This window comes from Prionailurus viverrinus, chromosome A3, assembly GCF_022837055.1.
Source record: "Prionailurus viverrinus isolate Anna chromosome A3, UM_Priviv_1.0, whole genome shotgun sequence".
Lineage (NCBI taxonomy): Eukaryota > Metazoa > Chordata > Mammalia > Carnivora > Felidae > Prionailurus > Prionailurus viverrinus.
In genome coordinates, this window is record NC_062563.1 from 114,628,623 (window position 1) to 114,655,732 (window position 27,110).

The following is a 27,110-nucleotide window of genomic DNA, read 5'->3' on the forward strand; positions in this document are numbered from 1 at the left end:
AATTCTGATTCCCTTTTTTTAAACTCTTTCCAAACGGAAGTGTCAGTTTTAGTTTTCAATAGGATTTAAAATTGAAAACATAATCTCCATTGTCTTGGGAAGCATAAATGAGCACTATAGAAGGAAATATTCAAACAGAGGGTACGATAAGCCTTTTAAAAATAAACCCTTGATTTCTAGATTAGATAAAAATATAATTTCTAGGTCAGATTAAACATCACAGGACAAAATGAAGGTACTGTGTGCTGTTGTGGAATGGAGTTGCCACAAATAATATGCTTTACCAAGGGATAATCCAACTGAGGCAAATAAAAGATAGTAAAATAAACATTGGCATCATTGTCTCCATCACCGAGTAAAAGGTTGATGAACTATGAAACTCGTTCAAGGTCATCAAAAACAGAAACTTAAAAAAAAAAATGTAGGTATGATTATAACAAATGCTTCTTGGTTATGAAACCAGGCCTCTTTCATTTTGTAGGTGTTAGAAGCAGAGGAAGAACAGGAGAAACTACGAAATGTTTTTCCAACAGAAACAAAGGTAGGAGGGCTAGAAATGAAATTCTCTGGTAACTAACTGAAGCCCTAGAGGAACTAGCCTAAGGCTGTTAAAATGAGAGTGACAGAAAATACGCCTCTGAAAAAGAAGTCAATTAATCTTATTGCTTAGTTAGATAAAAAGGAATTGGGTATTTCGACAAGAGAATTAAATTATTTTCATTTTATTAAAAAAATTATTTTTAATGTTTAATTTAGTTTTGAGAGAGAGAGACAGAGAGACATAATGTGAGCAGGCGAGTGGCAGAGAGAGAGGGAGACACAGAATCCCAAGCAGGCTCCAGGCTCTGAGCTGTCAGCACAGAGCCCGACACGGGGCTCGAACTCACAGATGGCAAGATCATGACCTGAGCCAAAGTCGAATGCTCAACCAACTGAGCCACCCAGGTGCCCTATTTATTTTTAAAAGTTTATTTATTTTACTTTGGGGGGGGGGGGTGGCGGGGGTGGGGGGGAGGGAGTGTGAGCAGGGAGGAGGGGAGAGTGTGAGCAGGGGAGCAGGGGAAGGGGCAGAGACAGAGGGAGGGAGAGAGAAACAGAGAGAGAGAATGAATCCTAAGCAGGCTCTATGTTGTCAGTACAGAGCCTGACATGGGCCTCATGAACCATGAGATCATGACCTGAGCTGAAATCAAGAGTCAGATGCTTAACCTACTAAGCCACTCAGGTGCCGCAGAATTCAGTTATTTCTAAAATATGATGAACTTTCTTATACCAGAAGATGCTTCGAAATAGCTAAGGGAAATGGAAATAAAAGATGTTTGCTTTAATGCTGTTAAAGAGAAGTTCAAATCCAGAACGCCTCATACTCAATACAGACATTTGTGATGCATCCTTATTAGCAATTCAGATTATCTGACTGACAGCAAGTCCCTCTTCCAAATTTTTGGTCAAACTGTCAATTACTAAATATACTAAATAGGATTATTTGCCTACTAGAGTCCAGTAGGAAAAGTCTGCATAGAAGATCAAAGATAAAATGAATGGTCTTCACCCCTGCTCCAAGGAAGCTATGAAGTGTCACACTGATTCAAAAGTGAAACCAAACTACTATGGCTTACTCTGACTTTGTTTTGAGAGAAAAGGTTGGAATAGCCAGCAGAAACTGAATTTCACCAGGACTGATATGTAAAAGCTGAAGGGGTCACATCTTCACAGTGTGACTATGCTGTGGGCAAAAGAATGAATTTTCACACTAGACAATTATATTTCAAATGGAAATGATTATACATGTATGTGTATATAAAAGTTTATATATATATACACACACAAAAGTTTAAAGTATTATGTTATGTTACCTGTGCCACAGATCCCTTCATTAACAAGATGAGTTGCTTTCAAGTTCTCTCATGTTTAAGTCTAAAATAAAATGTTGATCAATAAGTGGTCATAAATGGGAGGAGGAATGTTTCTGCTTATTTTTCAAATATCAACTATTGCTACACAAGTTCTTTAACTATCCCTTGACAAGAGAGTTAAAGATATCAGGAATGTAAGGTATACAAAGACAGCAATAACATTCAGGAGACAGAAAATAATAGAGTGTGTGGAGGATGGGGAGAGCCTTCTTTCATCACACAGAGAAAACAATTTTATCACCTATGCCCTGCCCTAATCTATGCAAGTGGATACCAAATCAGATTGAAAAGACAGCAGAGGAAAAACACACACAGTGGTAATTAAGAAAATACCAGAGAAATGCTTTTCATAAATTCTTTATTATTTTTTTTTCAAGAGAGAGCACAATTGGGAGAGAGCGGCAGAGGGAGAAAGAGAATTCAAAACAAGTTCCATGCTCAGTGTGGAGCCAAAGGCTGGGCTCGATCCCATGACCCTGAGATCACGACCTGAGCCAAAATCGAGAGGTGGCACACTCAACGGACTGAGCCACCCAGCCGCCCCCTGCTTTTTATTAATTCTTTTGACCAAGAAAAACATCAAATGGGTAATGCTGACTCACTCTTCATTTAAGTGGTAAGTATACAAAGTTGCTCTCTGCTCAGGTACGAGAGAGACCAAAAAACAGTGAGGCTTAGGTTTACTTTAGCAATGTAGTAATTACTACTTAGGCACAACACAAATGCTATCATATCTAAGGTAATATGCTGCCTTTTAAGAACCTATCATGACTTGAAAATTCTTCAGGTAATGAAAAAAGGTCAGTAAAAGGAAATTATCAGAAAAACTCTGTAGAATTTGCATTATTGTATATGCTTTTATAATTACTAAAAGCAAAATTTTTAATTAGAAAAACAATTTTACTTCACTATCAACATTAAAAAAAAATTATATATCCTAAATATCTAAAACCAGCTCAGAAAAAAGTCCACCTCTCCAATTTCTAATTATTCACTGATGCACAAACTGAATTGTTCTTTGGAAGTTAGGTTTAACTTAGTGGATAAATATATTTGGGAGTTATCACAGCTTTGCCACAAAGTATCAGAGAACCTGGAACAAACCAAAGTATTTATGGACCTTGTTTTCCTCATTTATAAAAAGAAATATCTGAACTACCTTAAGTCTAGACAGTCCCCTTATAGCTCTAAAACCTACAGATAATATGGAACAGGTTATTTGTTAGGATGTGCCTGGAAGGATTTGTTATAAACTAAACCTTGTTAGCAAGACACTTCAAATGCAGCAATTCACAGTGCTTGAAATTGCATCTGGGATAAAGACCATGGAAACTGTCCTGAAACATAAAGCTCATATAATGTAATTTGATAAGGAATAATCATTTTATATTGTTATGTTATGCTACTGAGATAGAAATATTAAGTCAACTTATAATTTTTTACAGTTTTTTTGTTAGTCATTAAAAAAATATTTTTTTAAAAAGTAGACTGCACACCAAGCACAGAGTGTATCACAGGGCTTTAACTCACAACCCTGAGATAAATATCTGAGCTGAGATCAAGAGTCAGACACTTAACCAAATGAGCCACCCAGGCACCCCTTAAAAATTAAAAAAAAAAAAAAAAATTTTTTTTTCTTTTAAGCAGGCTCCACGCCCAATGCATAGTATGCTCCAGAGACTGTGCCAGCAAGGCACACTGTTAATCACTTAAATAATAGAATAACTTGTATTTTGGCATTTGATCAATGTGTTCTCAAGAAACAGCTAAGCCTCAAGTAGAGCCATTATACAAGCATGAAGCCTAAGTGATAACTGAACTATTTTGGTAAGATACAGTAACAGTGGTCTATCTGGAGTAAGGTTCAATCGACTTGTCTTTTTTCATATAAATTTATTGAAAACATTTTTTAATATTTATTTACCTTTGAGAGAGAGACAGAGCATGAGAGGGGGAAGGGCAGAGAGGGAGATACAGAATCTGAAGCAGGCTCCAGGCTCTGAGCTGTCAGCACAGAGCCTGACACGGGACTTGAACTCACGAACCATGATCATGACCTGAGCTGAAGTCAGAGGTTAACTGACTGAGCCACCCAGGCACCCCTAAAAAATTTTGTTTTTAATAATGAACAACATAGGCATCAGGAGACGGGGAGCAATGTGCAGATTTATAACCTATTAGTAAGTTTTTAATGTTAAACTCTTAAGCAGTAGTTTCATTCTCTTTCAAACAACGGTAATAAATATTTTCTTGCCTACTGCATACAGCAGGGGAAACTAATAAATACACATTTAAAAACTTCTGAAACTGTATACACTCCACAGAAGCTAAAGTTCTATTACTTCTTTATATTTTTATATGACTACATGCTACTCTAAATTTATTAAAACTTAATCCATTATTTAAAGCAGTTTGGATAATTCTCAAGAAACAAAAAAAGAAATCAATGAAAGCACAGAGGCTGTAACACAAATACTATACTAAGCAAAAATACTTCAAACTGGCAGAACAAAAGGATACAATCAATCTGACAGTTATGAATCTTTTATAATTGGTATAAAATTGAGTGGTAGTGACTTTGGACTTACACATCAATGAGTATCTAATCACAGACTGTCTTTGGCACGTGGGTAACATTGCTTACACCTTATATATACATCTTTGGCCCTCTACTTTTGACACACTCTGTCATTCTCAATGCACTTCCTCTCCATCTCTCTCTCTCTCTCTCTCGCTCTCTCTCGGTCCCTAGGGAACTATTTCTTCCCACTGCTTGTAGGCCTAAAAATTATAAGTATTAACCACAAAAATCATTAAATCATTAAACTGAAGAAAAAAGCCAGAAATTAAGACGTTGTGTAGAAAATAAATGAGAAGCCAGTAAACTTTTTCTGCATTAGGCCAAAAAGAAAAAGGTTTTTCTGAGAAATGGAATGTTTATGGTAATGAAAAATTTTAACCACCACGAAGGGAGTTAATTCCACTTAGAGTGTTAATCTTGTGTGGATGAATATTCAACTTTTTGCTCTTCACAGGTGCCTACTGTATCGCAGGAGACAAGTAAAGGAAATGGAGCTCTTTATCACTTTTGAAATCCTTTGTTCTATTGAAGTGATGACTAAAGTGGCTTTTGAATAATGTCTCTGAAATAAAGTAATAAACTCTATTATTGAGGCAAAATTAAATAGCACCAATATTTACAGTTTAACCATTTCCCTGTTTTCACTAAAATTATTATAAAAAGTTTCAAATGAACAAGAAAAAAACTACACAATTTCCTAATGGTAGCATCATGAAACGCTCCAATATTGTTTAGGTTTTAAGTAATAAATAATGGAAGAAAATGACCTAAGTAGAAAATTGTATTACATAACTTACAGGCACAGTTGAAGTGTGCTTTAAAATTGCTACAGAACTAATATACAAAACATGTCATCTATATTTCATTTATTTTGAAAGAGAGAGATAGAGTGCACATAGAAGTGTGAGCAGGGGAGGAAGGAAGGGCGGGTGTGGGGTGGGGGTGGGGGGTGAGAATCCCAAGCAGGCTCCCAGTTGTGAGCACAGAGGCCACGTGGGGCTCCATCTCAAAAAATCTCAAGAATCGTGAGATCATGATCTGAGCCAAAATCAAGAGTTGGATCTTAACTGAATGAGCCACCCAGGTGCCCCTATATCATCTATAGTTTAAAAAAATCAATTTCTGAAAAAATCCTGATACCTAATTACCTTTAATCTTGTCTATTTCAGACAAAAGCAGGAAAGTGTTGAATGTAAAATTCTCTATTTTGAAGTGATACACTTTGGCCATTCTTTTTTGCTTCCTAATCCCTGATTTATCTTAATCTAAAAGCTTACTAAAAATCAGTCTACAACAATATTAATCAGTTTGTCTATGTTAACCATTAGACTCAAATTAACCCTATGCAGTTATTATAAACTGTGAATCTTGAAAGGACAGGTTAGGAAAGGAGGTAAGTAATAAAAATATAGAATCATGAATAAAAGAATACTAGAATATTATCATCTTTAGGAAGCTCTTAATGCAAACTGTACAGTCAATATTTAACAACTGCCTAAGGAATGTCAACTTCAAGCCAGGAAAGAGGAATGTAGTAAGCTAGAAGTACATTCATTCCCCAAGTGGTGCTCTGGTTTCACTAAATATCAATCCCACCAGTCATCAAACTATCCTCACCTACAAGAGATCATTGTTTTAATTCAGGTATAATTATAATCGAAGGAAATTGAAACATGCCTCAGAGTCTATTACTTTAAAAATTAAGATTCAGAAGCTACTTTTCAGATATATGTATGTGTGTGCATTGATATATACATGCATATATAATTATATCTCACATATAATAACAACAGCTCAGTAATTACAGAACTAGTAGGTGTAAAAGGCATTCCCACGGTGTCGTGCCACTGTGCCAACAACTCAAGTTCCTCCTCTAAGCAGTCACTCTTGCTCGAGCCTTTGGTTACACAGAAAGTGGGTAATGCGGGGCGCCTGGGTGGCGCAGTCGGTTAAGCGGCCGACTTCAGCCAGGTCACGATCTCGCGGTCCGTGAGTTCAAGCCCCGCGTCAGGCTCTGGGCTGACGGCTCAGAGCCTGGAGCCTGTTTCCGATTCTGTGTCTCCCTCTCTCTCTGCCCCTCCCCCGTTCATGCTCTGTCTCTCTCTGTCCCAAAAATAAAAATAAACGTTGAAAAAAAAAAATTAAAAAAAAAAAAAAGAAAGTGGGTAATGCAAATCCGATCAGATCTCTGAAATCCTTTCAGTAGCTCATCACCACATTTAAGAGCAAGTAACTGTAAATACACCCCTCTTCACCTTCTAGCTCCTGCTTTCATCTCTAGTTTCATCTCCCATGCATATACCATAACTAGTCACACCAAATTTCTTCAGGTTTCCCTGAACATGTGATACTTTCTTTCACTGCTAACATTATTCCCAGTTTGGTATAGCAGGCCACTGCACACTTCATTTAGCTAATTCCTACTTACTCCTAAATATAATCACAAATTTCCACTGCACAAATTAGGTAAATGATGTGCCTTTTCAGTTTCTTAACAGTATCTTTCTGTTTCCTCTTACAGAAGGGTTCAAAGTGTGGGTGGGGGAGAGTCGGCTCACCTATATCATCTCCTTCACTCTTTGAATTTTGAGATCAAAATCAGTTGGGACAGAATAATCTCAGTCAGGTTATTCCCGGCAGGAGAATAACTTCCTTTCAGTACTGGGGCAAAACATTCTCATTTCTCTCATCCACAAAAGGGAGATAAAAATTGTAAATATATACAGAAGAAATAATTTTAATGAAAATCATTACACGTAACCACGATCATTATCTTGGGACCTGCAGACTGCACAGCAAATCTATTTTTTCTTTAAGATAAACAAATGGTCACATATAAATGATACAAATTTCATTCGAAGGGGAAAAACTGCATTCCCTTTGTGTATGCTTGGTTTAAAAAAAGGAACATATGAGAAGTTAACAAGGCATAACAAGGGAAAAATGAGGAAATAAAGTATATAAATAAAATATATAAACATAATAAGTACTTGCTTTAACTTAAAAAAAAAATACTAAAAAGATGTACTTTATTCATCCTTACATTTTTTTATTGAGAGCAGAGACAAAAAGAACATAAACATTTTCTGAGCGGAGGTACACCTACACATTATTTTTAAAGTCACAGCTCCAAACCCTGATAATGCCACAAAACATATACTAAAAGTGATCAATGAACAGAACATATTTGCCTTGACCATTGTTTTCTCAAAAGTATCCTGGTTATAAAAAAAAAAAAAAAAAAAAATGCAGTTGGGATCAAGTAGGCAGGTGGGGAGAGGGGAAGTTTTATACTTTCAAACAGTGTTAAAATGGAACTTAGCCAATTTCTGTGGGTATAAACTCTTTAAGGAAACTGGACAATTCTGCTCACTTTATTAAAGTTCTATCATTATGAAAATATAAAAAGAAATACATCTTAGGTCTTGACAGTCTGGAAGAGAATAGATTTTACCCTCTCTGTGTGAAGTGGAAAATGAATTCTCAATGTACCAAACCTCAAAAGGCAAGTAGGGATGCTATAACATGTATGTCTTTGATGGTTTCTTTTTCTAACAGAGGCTATAAAATATAACAGACATCATGAACAATCTTGACTAAGAAGAATACTCAAATCCTAAGGTAAAACTCACTAGCATTGTTTCTACATTACTAAAGCAGAGCTATTAAAAATAGCTATTGTAGAGTCACCATAAAGATAAAACAACATAAATAAAATGAGCTCTGAACAGTCATTATGATCTTTTACATACATGTTCTGGTGATAGAAAATTTAGAGTGTGAAGTACCATTTTTTTCTTACTGAAGAAGGAAGGAAAGAATTTGAAGAATAATTTTTTTTTTCCAGTAGGAAAAGCAGAAAACCAAAGCTCCAGTCAAATGACACTTGTTATTATCTATCTGAAATTAAATTTTTACAGTGAATCATGAATACAGTTTATACAGAAGTCAAGTTTACTTTTAAAAAATTATACTGCGTATGTTATGGAGGCAGGAAATATATTAACTTAGGAAAAGCAACAAAAAGGCTACTCTAGGCATACTAATTCCAATCACTGCATCTTCTGTAATTACCTTAGAACTCAATACACTGTAACTTCATTTTTGCAGGATCCAACAGAAATTATAGCTTAAGGAAATACATAATATAGAGTTGTCCATATTTTAATGGTCTTATTTTCACATTTAGACTGTCATAAATTTGTAATTATTATTTTTAATGAAAGTGATAATTATAACTACATTCCTAATCTTTATGCAATTTTTTCATCTAAGAAATAGGATACTCCTGGGAAAAAACACTCCATTTCATAAAAAATTTCAATACATCTCAAAACACAAAAATATGAGGTACAGAAACACAGGGCAAGATCCCTCTAAAAAAACACAGGGCAAGATTCCCCCTAAAAATACTCAAAAGCTCTGCATATTTTATATTAAATGCTTTGTCAAGAACTGTATGTTTATTGTACAATAAGGAACAGAGATCACCAGGGTAGAGATGGGATGATCAATTAGAAGTTTCTCACTGAGACATTAGCTCAATTAGAAAATTAGACCTTCAGTTCAATTATGACATGACACCTTGTTTAGGTAATTATACCAGCTGCCTAGATTACCAGTTAGATTTCTGACACGATGAAGGTGGGGACCAAACATAATGTTCTCTTTTCTACAGCAGAAACTATCTCACTATCAAAGAAAATATACCTTTACATTGTCCTTCCCTGGTGAAAGAGTAGTATGAACCTACAGCTCTTTTGTTTCCACCAACTGGCTCTTCTTTAATCTTTTGTCCAAATTATGATTTTTATTGCCTGGTAGTGAGCCACTAGCTTTAAAAGTGATAGTGACAATACAATAAATGAACAGTCAGGATTATCTCAGCAGCTGACTCCTCCCTGAAAAAATTATTCTTCCAGTGACCAAATCTCTGCCATTGCTTGATGTCTACTGTGTTTCTCAAATTTATTATCTTAAAAAAATACGTGAGAATAGGTAGAATATATTGTAAAGATGGTAAAGAACATTAATTGACTCAAAAGACCACTGACAAAAGAATAAACTCCCATTTGCAGTATAAATGCTCTAAAAACCAGAATTTGGCCATCTACGTAAAACGGATAACCACTGAACAGATTCTGCTAAGAGAAAGAAAAAGGTTTGCCAGGTAACTTAAAAAGAGTTTTTGTTTTCAGAACTCATCATCTGAATCTAATGAGGTATAAACTTAAGCCAAACATTCATTAAATAATTAAATTTACCAAGAAGATAAATACTAACTTTATTATAACTTCGAGAAATAAATACTGAATCTTCTCACTTCTAAAAAAAGATTATAGCATGAATTATAGCATGTATCACAATGAAATAGGAGTAATCCATAAATCCAACAATTCTATTTCTATGAATCTACTGTGTGGAGATTTCTACAAGCCTCAAAAGACGTATGTCTGAGTTTATAAAATGAAAAAAGCCCAAATGTCCACTAACAGATGGTTAAGTAAAACATAGCATCTCTATGCTATGCATAATTGGTAGTATTAAAAACAATGTCAGCCCAAATGTATTTACAGACACTGAAAGGTGTCTTTGTCCTCAATATGGACTAAAACTAGCATCCATCTGTATAATCAGTACAATATGACAGAATTTAAGAAAAACTCTATACCTAAAGCCCTAAGATTGCACAAGCAGATGTCTGATAAGCCAATGTAAATAAATGTTTCTGAGTGTAGGATTTGGTGGATACTTTTTCTTTGTAGTTTTATATCTTGCTTGTGTGCATATGTGTTTAATCAGCACATGTCATTTAAGAAAACCCACAGTTAGTTTCACAAGATTGTTAGGGGCACAATCAAGAGCAATGAACCAAGTATACTACCTTAAACGGTTGGTGTAGGTATCAACACACGTCTTCATTTTGGCTAATAATGTACCAACAGAAGTCTGGCACTCTGACTGTTCTTCTTCCTCTTCACCATTCTCTGTAGAAAGAGGCAACAGTAGGGGCACCATGGACGTACAAGAAGCAATGGCCCGGAGCAATTCCAGCAGAGCTCGATAGAGTGGCACATGTCTTGCCATATCAAGAACTGTAAAAGGAAAGGGAAAAGCATAAAATGAGAACATGTGCAATATAAAAGTTCACAGCCATGTAGCTTCTACTCAGATCTTAAGATTGATTGGTTACTTGGTAAATGAGCTAATGCCGATGTTTATGAAGCACCACGTGCTAAGTATAGTTATCATTAGTTCAAATGTTTTATTTATTTCTTTGAGAGAGAGATTGAGCGCGAATGTGTGCGGTGCTTGAGGGAGAGGTGAATCTTAAGCAGGTTCCATGCTCAGGGTGGAGCCTGATGCTTAACTGACCTAGCCACCCAAGCACCCCTCCAATGTTTTCTTAAAAGCACATGTATCGAAGAATAAATGCCCCACTCTAAGAACATATACCACATCTACAATTTTTATAAGTTGTTTTGCTAGGTTTTGTAGTTTTCTTCCAACTGGAATTTACTTTTGTGATCATGTGAGATACAGACTTAACTAACAGGGGCACCTACGTGGTTCAGTCGGTTAAGCGGCTGACTCATTTTAGCTCAGGTCATGATCTCATGGTTTGTTGAGACTGAGCCCTGTATACGGGGCTCTGCACTGACAGTGCAAACCGTAACTGTTTTTTTTAAGTGTATTTATTTATTCTGAGAGAGAGAGAGAGAGAATGCCTGCAGAGAATGAGAGAGCATCTCCAAAAAGGCTCCACCCGGGGAAGGAAAAAAAAAAAAAAAAAAAAGAGGTTAGAATGGGAGAGAGCCAAAGCATAAGAGACTGTTAAAAACTGAGAACAAACTGAGGGTTGATGGGGGGTGGGAGGGAGGAGAGGGTGGGTGATGGGTATTGAGGAGGGCACCTTTTGGGATGAGCACTGGGCGTTGTATGGAAACCGATTTGTCAATAAATTTCATAAAAAACAAAAAAACAAAAAAACAAAAAGGCTCCACCCAGCATAGAGCCTGACTCAGGCTCAATCCCACAACAGCGAGACTCTATTTTTTTTTTTTTTTTTAAAGTAAGCTCTACACTCAGTGTGGGGCTTGAACTCATGACTCTGAGATCAAGGGTTGCGTGTTCTACTAAGCCGGCCAGATACCCTAACAACTTTTTCCCACCCCAGTTACTGAATAAAGTTATGCCATAAATATTCACTGAAAACATGCTGCTTGACAGGCTGAGAATACAGCAGTGAAGAAAATAAACAAAAATCCCTGCTCTCATGTAGCTTACGTTCTATGTAGAGGGCAAATGAGTAAAAAAATTTTTTCAGATGCTAACAAGGGACTCTGATTGCTACACACACAAAGACTGAAACCGGGAAGGAGAAGTGGAGGAGTACCTACTGGAGGCAGAAATTGCTTCACTGCCCACAGACCTATACTGAGATTAGAGTATGGGGAGATGCGGCATAGGAATTCTCAACTCTATAAAATCAGTTGTGACGGTCTGATGACAAACAGGGAGGCTCTTCAGAGTGATGGAGGAGTCGGTCCTCGTTCCACACCTTCCGATGGTGATGCAGAGGACAGAGGCAGGAAAGCAGGACTGCTCATTCTGGCCTTCCTTTGAAATTTTACTCTCCATCTTAACCATACATAAAATTTCCATACATACTTGGTTAGGTTTAAAGCCTTTTTTCCAACCTATGACCTAATGTTACAGCTTACTACAATTTTATGGTATAACATAGTACGCTCCAGTTTTCAAGGAAATCCAAGTTAAAACCCAAAGTTACTAATCAATAGGCATAAAATACAACATTAATTCTTGTGAGGATATGAGAAAGCCAGACTTCCATAAACAGATATATATGCAACCTGATAACCAATCTGGCACTATTTAATGCCCATATTCTATGACTTAGCAATACCATTTGTTACTATAAAACAAGGGTGACTAATATAATACTGTTTTTACAGCATATAATACTGAAGGTAGGAAGCACCCTAAGAGCAATAAAGGACTAAATACACAATAATATCTAAATGATTGTATCCTATGTAGAATTTGAAAAGAATATAGATCTCCTATACCTATACTTGAGTGAAGTAAGTTGTAAAATAATACATAAAGATGACATTTATGTAAAAAGAAACTCAAATATATTTGCTTTTTTATAGCTGGGAAACTACATAGGAATACTTAGAGGAAAAAGATGAATTTCTAAACATAAATGTTATATACATGAGTAACATCTCACACTGATTATCCTGACAAATCGTAAAACATTGCTGATAAGGCTACAGTCTACTTTGACCATTTCTCTCCTTGTCCACTCATTCACCAGGCATATCACTTTGGTATACATACATCTAATCCTTTTTCTACACGATATTCTGTGTGTGTATAACTTTTAGGAAAAGGAACTACAGTCCTCATTGTGTGTATGAGAAGCTAAGATTTAATAACATGTACCATCAGCTAAATAGAAAATAGCAAGAACAATGACACTGAGGTACATTTAACTCTAGAGCTTTTTCATTATACTGTGATGCCTCCTGTGTTGTTCAATAGGGTAACCACCGGCCACACATGGCTATTTAACTTTAATTAAAATGGAAAGAATTAAAAATTCTGTCCCTAACTGTACTAGCCACATTTCAAGTGATCAACATTCACATGACTCCATACTGGACAACAGAATGTTTCCATCAGAGTGAAACATATAGAATGTTTCCATCATAGTGAAAAATTCTCTCAGATAATACCTTCTTCAAATGCCAAAGTCCTTATATTATGCTTACCTACATAAGCCATGAAAACTATGTGGGTATGGGCTCTACCCAGAGATGAGTCTTTCTCTGCGAGGTGTAGATATCATATAGGGTGAAAGAAATAATCTCTAGATTACATTTAAAACAGCATGAATACTTTGTTTCAGGTTTATTTAAAAACCAGTGATACATACATATACTGGATATACTTATATAGTTAGATACAGAATACTGATAATATTAATTAACGGTACTTTCACCTAGAAAGAAGAACTAGGGTTGGGGGGGCAAATATCAGGGTGAATTACTTTTCATCATATACCAGTTTGAACTATTTTATAATGGTTTACCAGAGTATCCATCATGCAGTAAATATTTTATTGACAAAAGGAGATAATTTAGTAATTACGAGGTCATAAAACTTGATAACACATAGATGATTTAAAGAACTTAAGATATATAAACACTTCAGCTATGATCTTGTCACAGAATAAGCAACAGACAATATATATTATTTCTAGTTTAAAAATTATTCTGACCTCTGTATAAGAAAGAAAATACTTATTATTTTAGACAGTGTGTTCATTAAGGAATAGAATTTTGTTTTCCAATGTTATTATGTATACTTATAGACTTTGCTCAGAATTTGGTGTTTTTCCTTACTGTCTTGTGAATAAAATTTTATGAATGCAATTTATGCTCCACATTACATTACCTCCAGATAATTCATCCTCCATTGCTATGCAACATTCTACTGCTGGAAAAATTAAATCTAATACAACAAAGCATGGCTTTTTCTAAGTAATTAGTAACATATAATCTCACATTACAGAAGCAGTAAACTAAATTTTATACCAAATCACATCACACTGAAATGAATCCAAACAGTAAAGTGACAGGAGGTTATCATATATCCACAAAACTGGCTTAGAGGTTTAATAACAAGACACTTAGCCAGGTTAATCAACGCGACTAAAAATAAACACCAATTTTGTTCTTAAAATAATTGAGGCAATATTGTGTTTTATTAAAAGAAAACAACCCTACTGAACTAAACCTAAAATGTTCTGAAATATAAACTATTTGATCCAAAGAATATGAAGAAATAATTTGACAAAGGAAATTTTAAAATGAAAAGCACATTTCCAAACAGTATAACAGTAACTCCTCACAGATCAATTTTTAAGAATAAAGGTGTAAATTACAGTACACTGATTGCTAATCCCCAAATGAAAATAGCAATTATAAAGTGTAGTCATTTTCCTTTCTAAACTTGGAATATAACTAAGTAATACAGGAAATGACTCTGATTGCATTATCAACAATTCACTGAAAACACAAACTAATTCTAGAAGTAATCCCTCTCTAAAGGTGGTGATGGCTGCACCTATCTGTGAATATGTCAAAACTCATCAAAAGTACATGAATTGTACAGTAAGTGAATTATCCTCAATAGAACTGTTATGAAAAACTTCTTAATTATTTCTTCACATACCATTTCCACTTTTTTCTTCTGGGGTATTTATTTTTTTCAATTGCTTTATAATACTGCTTTGTATATGAGGAAAAGAAAAAGTTTTATGAACATTTTCCCTAATATGTCATCTTAGTTTTCAAATATATGAAGAGAGAGACACAAATGTGACTTATACAGCTTCTTTTGTCTCGGAGCCAGCAAAAGAAATGAAGCTTAAGCTTATCTTCCATCTTCCACTAAAATTCTGAATAGCTTCCATTTCTACACTTAAGTACTGGACACATTAGAATTTACACTGATATAAATATGGCCAGTTATCCAAAGATTTCCAATTGTGCTATTTTATAAACTCATTTAATGAAGTACAGCACACAGTGTTTTATTCTTCCCAGCCTGCTTCCTTGTAACATTCAAAGAGAAAAAGAAGAGTATAAATTACAACAAAAACCCCAGTAACTTATTTTGTGGGTACCAACCAATTCTAAAATTTATACAGAAAGGCAAAATACTCAAAATAGCCAGTATAATACTTAAAAAGAAGTCAAAGAGCTGCTAAAAGCAGACTTTAAGACTCAGTATAAAGTTAACGATAATCAAGATAATGTAGTATTGGCAAAATAACAAATAGATCAACGGAACAAAAAATTTAACAAAAATCTGTACATGAAGATTTACAGCAGCTTTATTCATAACTGCCAAGACCTGGAAACAACCAAGATGTCTTTCAAAAGGTGAACTGTTAAATCGTTGACTATCCAAGCTTTCAAGTCACAAAATGACATGGAGGAAACTCAAATACATGTTGCTCAGCGAAAGAATTACTCAGTGAAAGCCAATTTGACAAGGTTATATACTGTATAATTCCAACTATATGACATTTTGGAAAAGGAAAAACTGGAGCCTGTAAAAAAGTTACCAGAGGTTTTGGGGGATGAGGGACAGTCTGGGATGAATAGGGGGGAACACAGGGAGTTTCTTAGGGAAGTGAGTGGAATCTACTTTGTGTGATACTATAATGGTGGAATGCAGGACACTATGCATTTGTCAAAATCCACAGAAATGTCCAAGAGAGAGTGAACACTAATGTAAACTACTGACTTTAGTTAAAAACAATGTATCATTATTATTCCATCAATTGTAACATGTACCACACTAATGCAAGATAGAAGTAACAGAGGATACTGAGTAGAAGAGAGAGGGAATATACAGAACTCAATGTTTATGTAAAGCTGTACAACTGCTTTAAAAAGCACGGTGCACACGCGCGCGCGCGCACACACACACACACACACACATTTTTTTGGCTTATACATTTTAAGGAGAGAGTGTGTGCATACGCCAGGGCAGGACAGAGAAAGAGGGAAAGACAGAATTCCAAGCCGACTCCATGCTGTCATTGCCAAGTTTGATACGGGGCTCAAACTCAAGAAGCATGAGATCATGACCTGAACTGAAATCCAGAGTTGGTCACTTAACCAAGTGAGTCATCCAGGAGCACCCCAAAATAAATTAGTTTAAAAAACAAGCTACAAAAAAAACCATAGTATTTTATACAAGAATAAAACTAACCCAAGACACAATGATTGAAAGAAAAAATGTTTTTTAATGTTTATTTTTGAGAGAGAGAGAGAGCGAAAGAGAGAGAGAGCGAGAGAGCAAGTGAGCATGAGTGGAGGAGAGGCAGAGAGGAAGACACAGAATCTGAAGCAGGCTCAGCTCTGAGCTGTCAACACAGACCCTGATGTGAAGCTCGAACTCACAAACTGCGAGATCATGACCTAGGTTGAAGTCAGATGCTTAACCAACTGAGCCACCTAGGCACCCCAGGGCACAATGATTTTTTTAAATAATAATTATTAAATGGTTATAAGTTACAAAAAAAAACAGGAAAAACCACAAAATAAGAAAACACCTGTCCATTATAAGAATAATGCCGAGGCCAGCTCAGCATGCTAAAACTCAATAAAAAGGAGTCGGGAAAAAAGATATGACAAATTTGCAAGCACATGTATGACTGTTAATTAAAATTTTTTAAAATCTAAAAATAAACGGGAATAGAGAAAATAAAACAGCTCTTTTAAGTAAATGAAACATGGTATTTCCTTTTATTCAAATGACATTTCATTCAATTAAGTTAGCAGTGGGAAGGGACAACTGAGAATCTTAAATTATGAAAATAAAATATATTCTCTTCAAATGAGAAATGGAAGCAAAAGCTGTGGAGACAAGGTAATAAGCAACGGACAACGAGATTGAGAATCGTTTTAACAGTGTGAGACATAAAACTCTGGGTCCGATTTACAAAGAACTTTAAATTTCATTACTGTATCATTTCTTATGTATTTTGCTCTTAAAATGTCAAGTTTTTGTATGTTTGCTTTTTTCCTGATAATAATTAGTTACATAAACAAGTGCGTTAATTTTAATGTCAAATTCTAAGAGATATTAACATATCCGGCAATCTACACTTATGTCTGGAACTTAGAACATGGTTATTAATTAATAACTCATTTTGTATTATTTGTGTTTTTTAAAAAAAGATTTATTTCTGAATATGGCCAGAGAGGAGAAAACTAAGGAAAAGCTAATTTATGTTCATGTTTTTTTGGTATGCACTTTTAACGTTTATTTATTTTTTGGGGGACAGAGAGAGACAGAGCATGAACGGGGGAGGGTCAGAGAGAGAGGGAGACACAGAATCAGAAACAGGCTCCAGGCTCTGAGCCATCAGCCCAGAGCCCGACGCGGGGCTCGAACTCACGGACCGCGAGATCGTGACCTGGCTGAAGTCGGCCGCTTAACCGACTGCGCCACCCAGGCGCCCCTGGTATGCACTTTTAAAACTAACATGGATGGTCAGTGAACAAAGGAGTCAATAAATGTAACAAACTCTTAATGAAAACTTTCTTGTTAAAGTACAAAACAAAGCAGGGCGCCTGGGTGGCTCAGTCGGTTTAAGCATCCGACTTCAACTCAGGTCATGATCTCACAGTTCGTGAATTCCAGCCCCGCATCAGGTGAGCTCAAGCCCCACTCCAGGCTCCAGACTCTCTCTCCCTCTCTCTCTGAACTTTGTGGGATTCTCTCTCTCTCTCACTCCCTCCCTCTCTGCCTCTTGCTTACTCGTATGCTTTGTCTCTCAAAAATAAATGAATAAATTAAAAAATAAAGTAAAATGAAAAAAATAAAATTAAAATTAAAAAAATTACTTAAGGGGCGCCTGGGTGGCGTAGTCGGTTAAGCGTCCGACTTCAGCCAGGTCACAATCTCGCGGTCCGTGAGTTCGAGCCCCGCGTCAGGCTCTGGGGCTGATGGCTCAGAGCCTGGAGCCTGTTTCCATTTCTGTGTCTCCCTCTCTCTCTGCCCCTCGCCCGTTCATGCTCTGTCTCTCTCTGTCCAAAAAATAAATAAACATTGAAAAAAAAAATTACTTAAAAAACTATAACACAAAGCAACTGTTTCCATCTTGAATTCCTTAGTCCCATTTCTGTCAATAAGAGCTTCATCAGAAAACCTTAGATTATCTTTATACTTTGCTCCTTTTTACCTGCATACTTCACTGTTATTAAAGGGTTAAATATGACCAGCTGACAAAGAAAGAGCAGGGGCACAACGCTGTTATGCAACACCATGTCTGCAACAGTGGCTTACAGCTCCATCATTATTCATAAAGTGCCAAGTGCATGTTCAATGTTACTGCTTGTTACTAAACAAAGTCACTATCCTTCTGATGCTCGGAAGTTCCCTGGTTGCTGAATTATGCAATGCTTGAAAAGTACCTTGGAGTTAACAACTACAGATAGAGGTGTGTGACATTACTATAATTATTCCGGTAAGAGAAATTTTCTAATTTGAAAGTAGTGACTAGTACAAGATATAAAAACAGAATTCTCATTTTCTGTACTTGAAATTACATTTCAACACAGAAAAGGATGTTCAAATAGCTGAAAAGAAACAGAAGAGTTTTAAGATTCATCAGACAGAAAATTCATAAGTAGTCACCATTTTTGTGAAGCACCATTCAGCATGTATAAAAGCCAAAAGAAACATGGAACACATTTACCATTTGATTACTACTGGTAGAGGCTATCAATTTATACCAAACAGTTACAGTGAAATTTACATGGATTACTACTGGAGAAGACTGGATACATGTATCCCCCTGGATACAATGAAAACATCTGTCATCGTGAGTATGAAGCCTGTCCAGGCTCTGCTCACTTTTCTTTCCTTGAGTACAAGCGGAAGCTCTCCACGAAGAGAAAAAATCCATTCATCACCACTGTGGACTATGCAGGATATCTGATAATACTTTATTCCTGATGCAATGTAGAGTAAGGAACACATCTCTTTTTATTATTTTAAAAATCTGACATTTAGTACCTTCATTATTTTAGGCTAAAATATGCAGTGATTATATACACATATCAGACCAACTGACTGCAATTCACATGTATGTCAGCTTAACTAGATATAGATAGAATATTTGAAAATAAAATTTAGAGTTACTAAATATAGAACACATATAAACGGCAGATCTAATGTTTACTTTTTCATTATATTTTCTTATCCTATCGAACTGTTGAGAATAGATTAGAAGTTCTACTAAAATATATTCATTTTCTATCATTTTCCATCATGTTAACAGAATAAAATAGAAATGCACCCTGAAAAATTATGCAAAGATAACTAGTAAATTTATTTACTATTTCTGTACATATTGGAAGGAATCTTTCCTAGAGGTTTCACAATTTTCTTTTTTTCTAGACCAAGAGATGTTCTGGGAAAATGAGTACTTTTGTCATCATTACAGCAGAAGACGTTAAGAAGCAAGAAAAGAAAGAAGAAAAAGCAGCGCCTATCTCGGCCATATTAGGCATCATGGGACAATAGTTCATCTCTTGGTAATTGTTCTTGTTTTATTTCTATACCACACTCTGATGATCTTTTTCATGGGGCTGCATTCAAGAGCAAAACCAGCTCTAATAAGAATGATTTCTAAGAATATCCTTTAAAAGTCCATTTCCAGAGAACTATGACACACATTCCAGGGTAAATGCCTTGTTCTAAGCGTGGCGATGACTACGGACGACCAAGATTTACTGCCAGAAAACATACATGACTTGGCAATATAAACAAGACACAAAAGCAAAAATGCCATAGACATTTTTTCTCAACGTACATGTTGAATATATTGTTTATAATCAAATTGCATTTAAATATGTTTTCTTTAAGCTCCTACCTATCTACCTAATATAGGAAAGGGAAATTTAGTCAGTATGGAAAGGAAGACCAACAAAATGTAAAGCAAAATAAAGATTTAGTCAGCATAAATAAACACAATATTTTCAAAATCACTATCTTCCTCTGGATTTATATTTAATATCCCAAAAGAAAAGCATACTTTAAAATGATTTTTTGGTAGTTAAGCAATTCTAACTGTAAGATTACATAGAAAATGAACACTACGTAAGAAAAGTATCTTGTTTTTTTCTGATGAGTCATCAGCGCGTGCTGACTTTTTTTCTCTGATGAATTTCAGTAAAAACGAAAACAAAATAGACACCTAAAATGTGCAAAAACTTCAACTCAATTGAATAAAATATTTGTTTACAGAATGTTAATTTAAGTGAACTCAAAACTAATGTGAAAACTAAATACATTCATTATTCAAATATTTAATTTTATTTAACATTTTTTTAAATGCTTATTTTTGAGAGAGAGTGCAAGCTAGAGAGAGGCAAAGAGAGAGAAGCGGACAGAGGACCTGAGGCATTCTCTGTGCTGACAGCAGACAGCCCAATGCAGGGCTCCAACTCACAAACTATGAGATCATGACCTGAGGCAAAGTCTGATGCTCAATCAAATGAGCCACCCAGGTGTCTCTCAAATATTTAATTTTCAATTAAGGAATTTATCCACTTACTTTGCCTAATCTGACACATAAAATCATCCTATATATTTCAAGGAAATATCATACAGAAAGAATCAGAGATCTTTAAATTATTTCTCTGTAAATTATAAATCCTTTTAGTAATTAAATACTGAATTTTAATCTATAATTATTTGCAATTAATAACCATACAAAGTAATGTGGGTAATGTTCATATCTTAAAAGACAATCACTGGGAATGCAAGCTGGTGCAGCCACTCTGGAAAACAGTATGGAGGTTCCTCAAAAACTAAAAAAAGAACTACCCTATGACCCAGCAATTGCACTACTAGGCATTTATCCAAGGGATACAGGTGTGCTATTTTGAAGGGACACATGCACCCCAATGTTTATAGCAGCACTATCAACAACAGCCAAAGTATGGAAAGAGCCCAAATGTCCATCGATGGATGAATGGATAGAGAAGATGTGGTGTGTATACACACACACACACACACACACACACACACACACACACACACACTGGAGTATTACTGGGCAATCAAAAAGAAGGAAATCTTGCCATTTGCAACTACATGGATGGAATTGGAGGGTATTATGCTAAGTGAAATTAGTCAGAGAAAGACAAAAATCATATGACTTCACTCATATGAGGACTTTAAGAGACAAAACAGATGAACATAAGGGAAGGGAAACAAAAATAATATAAAAACAGGGAGGGGGAAAAAACAGAAGAGACTCATAAATATCGAGAACAAACTGAGGGTTACTGGAGGGGTGGTGGGAGGGGGGATGGGCTAAATGGGTAAGGGGCATTAAAAAATCTATTCCCGAAATCATTGTTTCACTATATGCTAACTAATTTGGATCTAAATTTTAAAAAATAAAAAATAAAATTAAAAAAAAAGAATTTTATATTGATACATATTAAAATGATAATATTTGGGATACATTGGGTTAAATAGGATACATTAAAAAATAAAAAAATAAAATAAAAAAGATAATTACGTAACAAATATATTATGCTTGGCAAACTAATTACATTTTTTTAGTAGTGATCTGGTAATTTGACTTTTACAGTTAAAATCCTTCCCAACTAAAACTCTATTTTCTCCTCTAAAAGATCAAGTGGTAGAAATTATATTTGAGCAAAACATAGTTAAAAACAAATGCTGAGGGGGCACCTGGGTGGCTCAGTCAGGCATCCGACTTTGGCTCAAGTCACAATCTCGCGGTTCATTGATTTGAGCCCTGCACCAGGCTCTGTGCTGACAGCTCAGAGCCTGGAGCCTGCTCTGGAATTTGTGTCTCCTTATCTCTCTCTGCCCGTCCCCTGTTCATGCTCTGTCTCTCTGTCTCTCAAAAATAAATAAATGTTGGGAAGCCTGGGTGGCTCAGTTGGTTAAGCGTCCGATTTTGGCTCAGGTCATGATCTCACGGTTCGTAGGTTTGAGCCCCGCATCGGGCTCTGTGTTGACAGCCTGGAGCCTGGAGCCTGCTTTGGATTCTGTGTCTCCCTCTCTCTCTCTGCCCTTCTCCCTTTTGCGCTCTCTCAAAAGATAAATACATGTTAAAAAAATTTTTTTAAATACATAAATATTAACAAAACAAAATGCTGAAATAAACACTGGGTACAGTAAAGTAAGAGAAAGAATTTTTTCACCCAGAATTCTAAAATGTAACTCAATAAATAAACTGAAAACTATTCTTTGATATTACTGCATATTTATAAACAAAACATGCCTTTGCAATCAAGATGCTTCCAAATGAGGGGCACCTGGTGGCTCAGTAGATTAAGTGTCCAACTCTTGATTTCAGCTCAGGTCATGATCTCACGGTTTGTGAGACAACCTCACGATGGCAGCTCTGTCAGCACAGAGCCTGCTTGGGATTCATTCTCTCTCTCTCTCTCTCTCTCTCTCTCTCTCTCTCTCTCTCTCCAAAGCCCCCTACCGTCCCTTCCCTGTTCTTGCACGCATGTGCTTGCTCTCTCTAATAAACTTAAAAAAAAAATTTTTAGAAAGTTACTTGCAAATGAAAATTACTAAAAGGGTATCTTAAGTGAGCACACAGCATGAAAACTATTTGTCCATTAACAAACAATTAGAAGGTGTTTTACTGCATAGCTATGAATTTGATATAAGTAACACTATCATATATAAGTGCTATAACAGAAACATCAATGGACTTCATACAAATACTTTGATAAAAGTAACTTGTGCATATAATAATTCATACACAATATTTCCTCTCCCTTGCAGTTTTCCAATTATTTAATTTATTGAATTCATACTCCTCAACTGAGCCTTAGCCAACAAATTATTTTGGGGATTCATGTCAACCCTAGAAATGCTGAATGCTGGCTTAAGTCGGCAGTTAAGCCAGCCAGTAGACAAAAAGAATGAAATACAGAGAAACCCACATCAAAGTATCAAAGATTTTTGGCATAGGATCAAAGTATGTATGTTTCTTACACAAGTCAGGAAGGGCTCTACCCAGCTGGAAGGGCATTCTACTGGGGAAATATGTATGTATATGATATATTTTATAGTTTCTCAATGTAAACCTAATTAATTGATTGTTTTAGTCAATTCCTTTTTTATGGCGTCTTTAAAAAAAGTATTCTAAATTTGTTATATAAACATCCAGTTTGTGTAATATTGAATTATGTAATGGCAATAGAGGCATAAATAAATTTGGAAACAAACACAACTTTTAACAGGTTTACAATTTAACTATTGAGAAGAGAAATATACATATACAAGTTGAGTTGTTTATAAAAGAACTAGAGAGTTATGTTTAATTTGGCAAGTGGTTAGGTGGATTCATTAAGAAAGCTTATACTATAACAGCACTACAACGTGAGAAGTGAAAATATAAGCATTAGGTACACTGGCAACTAACAGGAAGGAAGGATCGCTTTACTGTGGTTGATCAAGTAAGGTATCTCTGCAGTGTTGCAGATATTTTATCCTTACAAACTGGTACAAATCACATCAGTTGGGAATCCATTTAAAGTTTAATTAAAGCAACCCCATCTCCCCCTTTAAAATTACCAGTACAATTATTTAACAGAGAGAGTGATGTATTCTACACCAAAGATATTTGCATATAGGATGCCTCTGACAAAAATGAGAATTCCAGATAAAGGGAACTAACATTTGTTGATGAACGCTTATGTGCAAGACACGCTGAGTGGACAATAACATGATCAAAATCTTGGCATTCTGTACTCTTTTACCAAGAATGAAATGGTAGGGGGTGCTTGCGTGGCTCATTCAGTTAAGTGTCTGACTTCGGCTCAGGTCATGATCTTGCGGCTTGGAGTTCGAGCCCCGCGCCGGGCTCTGTGCTGTCAGCTCAGAGCCTGGAGCCTGCTTCGGATTCTGTGTCTCCCTCTCTCTCTGCCCTTCCTCTGCTTGCATACACTCTCTTTCTCTCAAAAAAATAAGCAAACATTAGAAAAAATTAAAAGAAAAAAAAAGAATGAAATGGTAGACAGGTCCTGAAAGTATCTTGTTTTTGTAGAAAATAGATACACTAAATATAGGCAAGCATTCCAGATTTTATTTTGTACTCCTCAGCTAATTTTCAAGAAAACTAGGGCCATATTATAACAGTTTGGGATTAAAAACCAAATGGCATGCAATTCTACTTAGCAGAAGTATCTTAAAATTTTTACCCCTTTCTGACAGACTATTAAAAGGGTGCAAAGAAATGGCATACACAACACAACTCAAAAGCTTCAAGTAAACTATTACAAAGAAAACTATAGGGGTGCCTGGGTGGCTCAGTCGGTTGAGCATCCTACTTCAGCTCAGGTCACGATTTCGCGGTCTGCGAGTTCGAGCCCCGCATCGGGCTCTGGGCTGATGGCTCAGAGCCTGGAGCCTGCTTCCGATTCTGTGTCTCCCTCTCTCTCTGCCCCTCCCCCATTCATGCTGTGTCTCTCTCTGTCTCAAAAATAAATGTTAAAAAAAAAAAAATTAAAAAAAAAAAAAGAAAACTATAAGTAAGGATATAAAGTTAAGTATTATGTGTCATAATGGCTCAATACTTTCTACTTATTTGTTCTCAGACAAGTTGTATCAACAAAGTAACTTTTTACGAATGATAAAATTGCATACTTTCTATTGATAAACTATTATCTTTTCTCGGTACAACACTAATGTAATATTCAAGCTCTTAAACAATAGGCCCTCCTGAATTTACTGCCCTGAAGACCAGAAAGATGGATAGGGGAAAAAAGGAAAAGAAAAAAAAAAAAAAAAAAAAAAAAAAGGAAAGATGGGTTCACTTCCAATTGTACATTTACTTTGAATTAACTTTATAGTAATAACTTTGGGTTTTAAAAAATGTGGTCATATTTAAATTAAGACATTTGCCATAACAAGAAAATTAACTTATTTTCAACTAGTATACTCATGAGATTAAACTTAAGTCCTCACTTTCTGAGAAATATAACAAAAGATAAGACACGATAAGAACCTAAACACATAACTCCAGTGTGAGGAAAATCAGATGGTTTAATACAGCTTGCACTAATGGGGTTTGTTCCACTATAGGTAGTTATGGAACCAGCAAACCAACGCTGTGAAAATGACAAAATTTTCATATTAGTATATACCATCACTTAGCTAAGACAAATAGCCAAACTCGTACCTTATAATGTTCCCAAAAGAAAGTCCTGTACTTGTTTTCTCATTTCTACCTTCCTCTAACCTATCATGTTTATTCATTTCTCTTTTCCATACTGAAAAATCCACTTATGGCTTTCCTTCAGATTTGAAAATTTTTGAGTTTGGTAATAGCCATATTACTGCTAAAGAGTTAAACCCGGGCAACTGACTAAATGTCTCTGGATTTCATTTTTCTCATTTGTCCCTTCCTAGTCTGTATATTGGCAGGGAATGAACAGGAAAACTCAAGTTTCCCTTTCTGAAATTGTATTTACCTCCATGCTATGAAACCAGCACTAAAATGGTACAGATTTTATGATACTGATAAAGGATTTTTTTTTTTTTTTTTTACAGAGAGAGAAAAAAGAGTATGAGCGGGAGAGGGATGGGGAGGGGGGAGGCAAAGGGGGGAGGGAGGGAGGGAGACAGAGAATATGAATCTTAAGCAGGCTTAACGCTCAGTGCGGAGCCTGATGTAGGGCTACACCCTATGACCCTGGGATCATGACCTGAGCTAAAGTGAAGAGTCAGATGTATAACCAACTGAGCCACCCAGGCATCCCTGATAAAGGCTTTTGTTCCATTACATTAATGGCAAGTAAGTTAATATTCTCAGTGATGTTTTCTGAAAATAGGAGAATGTCATTTCCCAAAATGGTATCAAGATGAGGTGAGGGTGAGGTACCCTAAAGGAACATTCTACATTCATACTTTTTTTTTTAAACCAAATATTGCTAGCAATGAAACAGGATCTCCATCTAGTGGCCAGTAGGGTAACTGCATGCTTACTGAATAGCATAGTTAACCGTGGCTTGAGGAAAAAAAAGATCCTTGTTTACAAGGCAGCTTTCAAAATAACATGGCTATAACAAATAGAATGTTGACAAAGAAAAGTTAAAATGAACACATTCTTCATACAAGGATTTTCCTATCTACCTAACTACTTTCTCTAACAGTTTTTAGCATTCCTATGAAAACTGATACTGGAGTTCAAACATGTAATTCACTTATTTGTTTCAATTACCCACCTTCAGCTCTGGCTTCAAATTTACTGTTTTATAATTTTTCCAGCAACTCTCTTGATTACAGACTAAGCTTACTGAATTAAATTCTTTCAAGAAAAATTTAAAAATACATACACAATACTGTTTTGATACATACAGTTGGTGAACAGAGAGGTATATTACTGGGTTAATCTAATGTACAAAAGCAAGTAAGAACACTAATATATTTCTTTATTTTATTAGCATAAAAAGAACTATTATTTAAGCTTCAAATATACGTATCTATTTTAAATAACTGAAACCATCCCATAATATCTGAGAAATCTGATCACCAAACCAAACCAAATTTTGCCATTCTTTCACTTATAAACAGGCTTCTATTTTTTGTGCCCCACCCATTTTCAGGCCAACAGAGAAAGACCAATATATGAAAAGTGTATAGTAACAAAACTACTATTAGGTTACTAAAAATTCCTCCTGGGGGGAGCCTAGGTGGCTCACTCGGTTAAGCGTCTGACTTCAGCTCAGGTAATAATCTCATGGTTCATGAGTTCGAGCCCTGCATCAGGCTCTGCACTGCCGGCTCAGAGCCTGGAGCCTGCTTTGGATTCTCTGTCTCCCTCTCCCTCTCCCTCCCCGTGACTCTCTCCACCCACCTCCCTGCTTGCATACACACGTGTGCGCGTGCTCGCTCGCTCTCTCTCAAAAATAAATAAAACACTAAACATACACATTCATAAGCGTATCCAGTAATTTTTAAATTTTACAAATCAATATAAAAATAACACT

General features: G+C 35.7%; 1 protein-coding gene across 9 annotated transcripts in view; it reads right to left on the bottom strand.

Annotated features, from left to right (window-relative positions):
* The window catches only part of BIRC6 (baculoviral IAP repeat containing 6), a 226,587-nt gene that overhangs the window by 30,132 nt on the left and 169,345 nt on the right, over positions 1-27,110 (bottom strand). For all 9 annotated transcript variants that reach the window (XR_007150730.1, XM_047851564.1, XM_047851566.1 and 6 more), the window contains one exon: positions 10,382-10,592. Coding sequence is in view for 8 of the 9 variants with exons in the window: in XM_047851564.1 (XP_047707520.1) it covers positions 10,382-10,592 (211 nt within the window). In the remaining variant the exon portion in view is untranslated. The remainder of the gene's footprint in view (positions 1-10,381; positions 10,593-27,110) is intronic.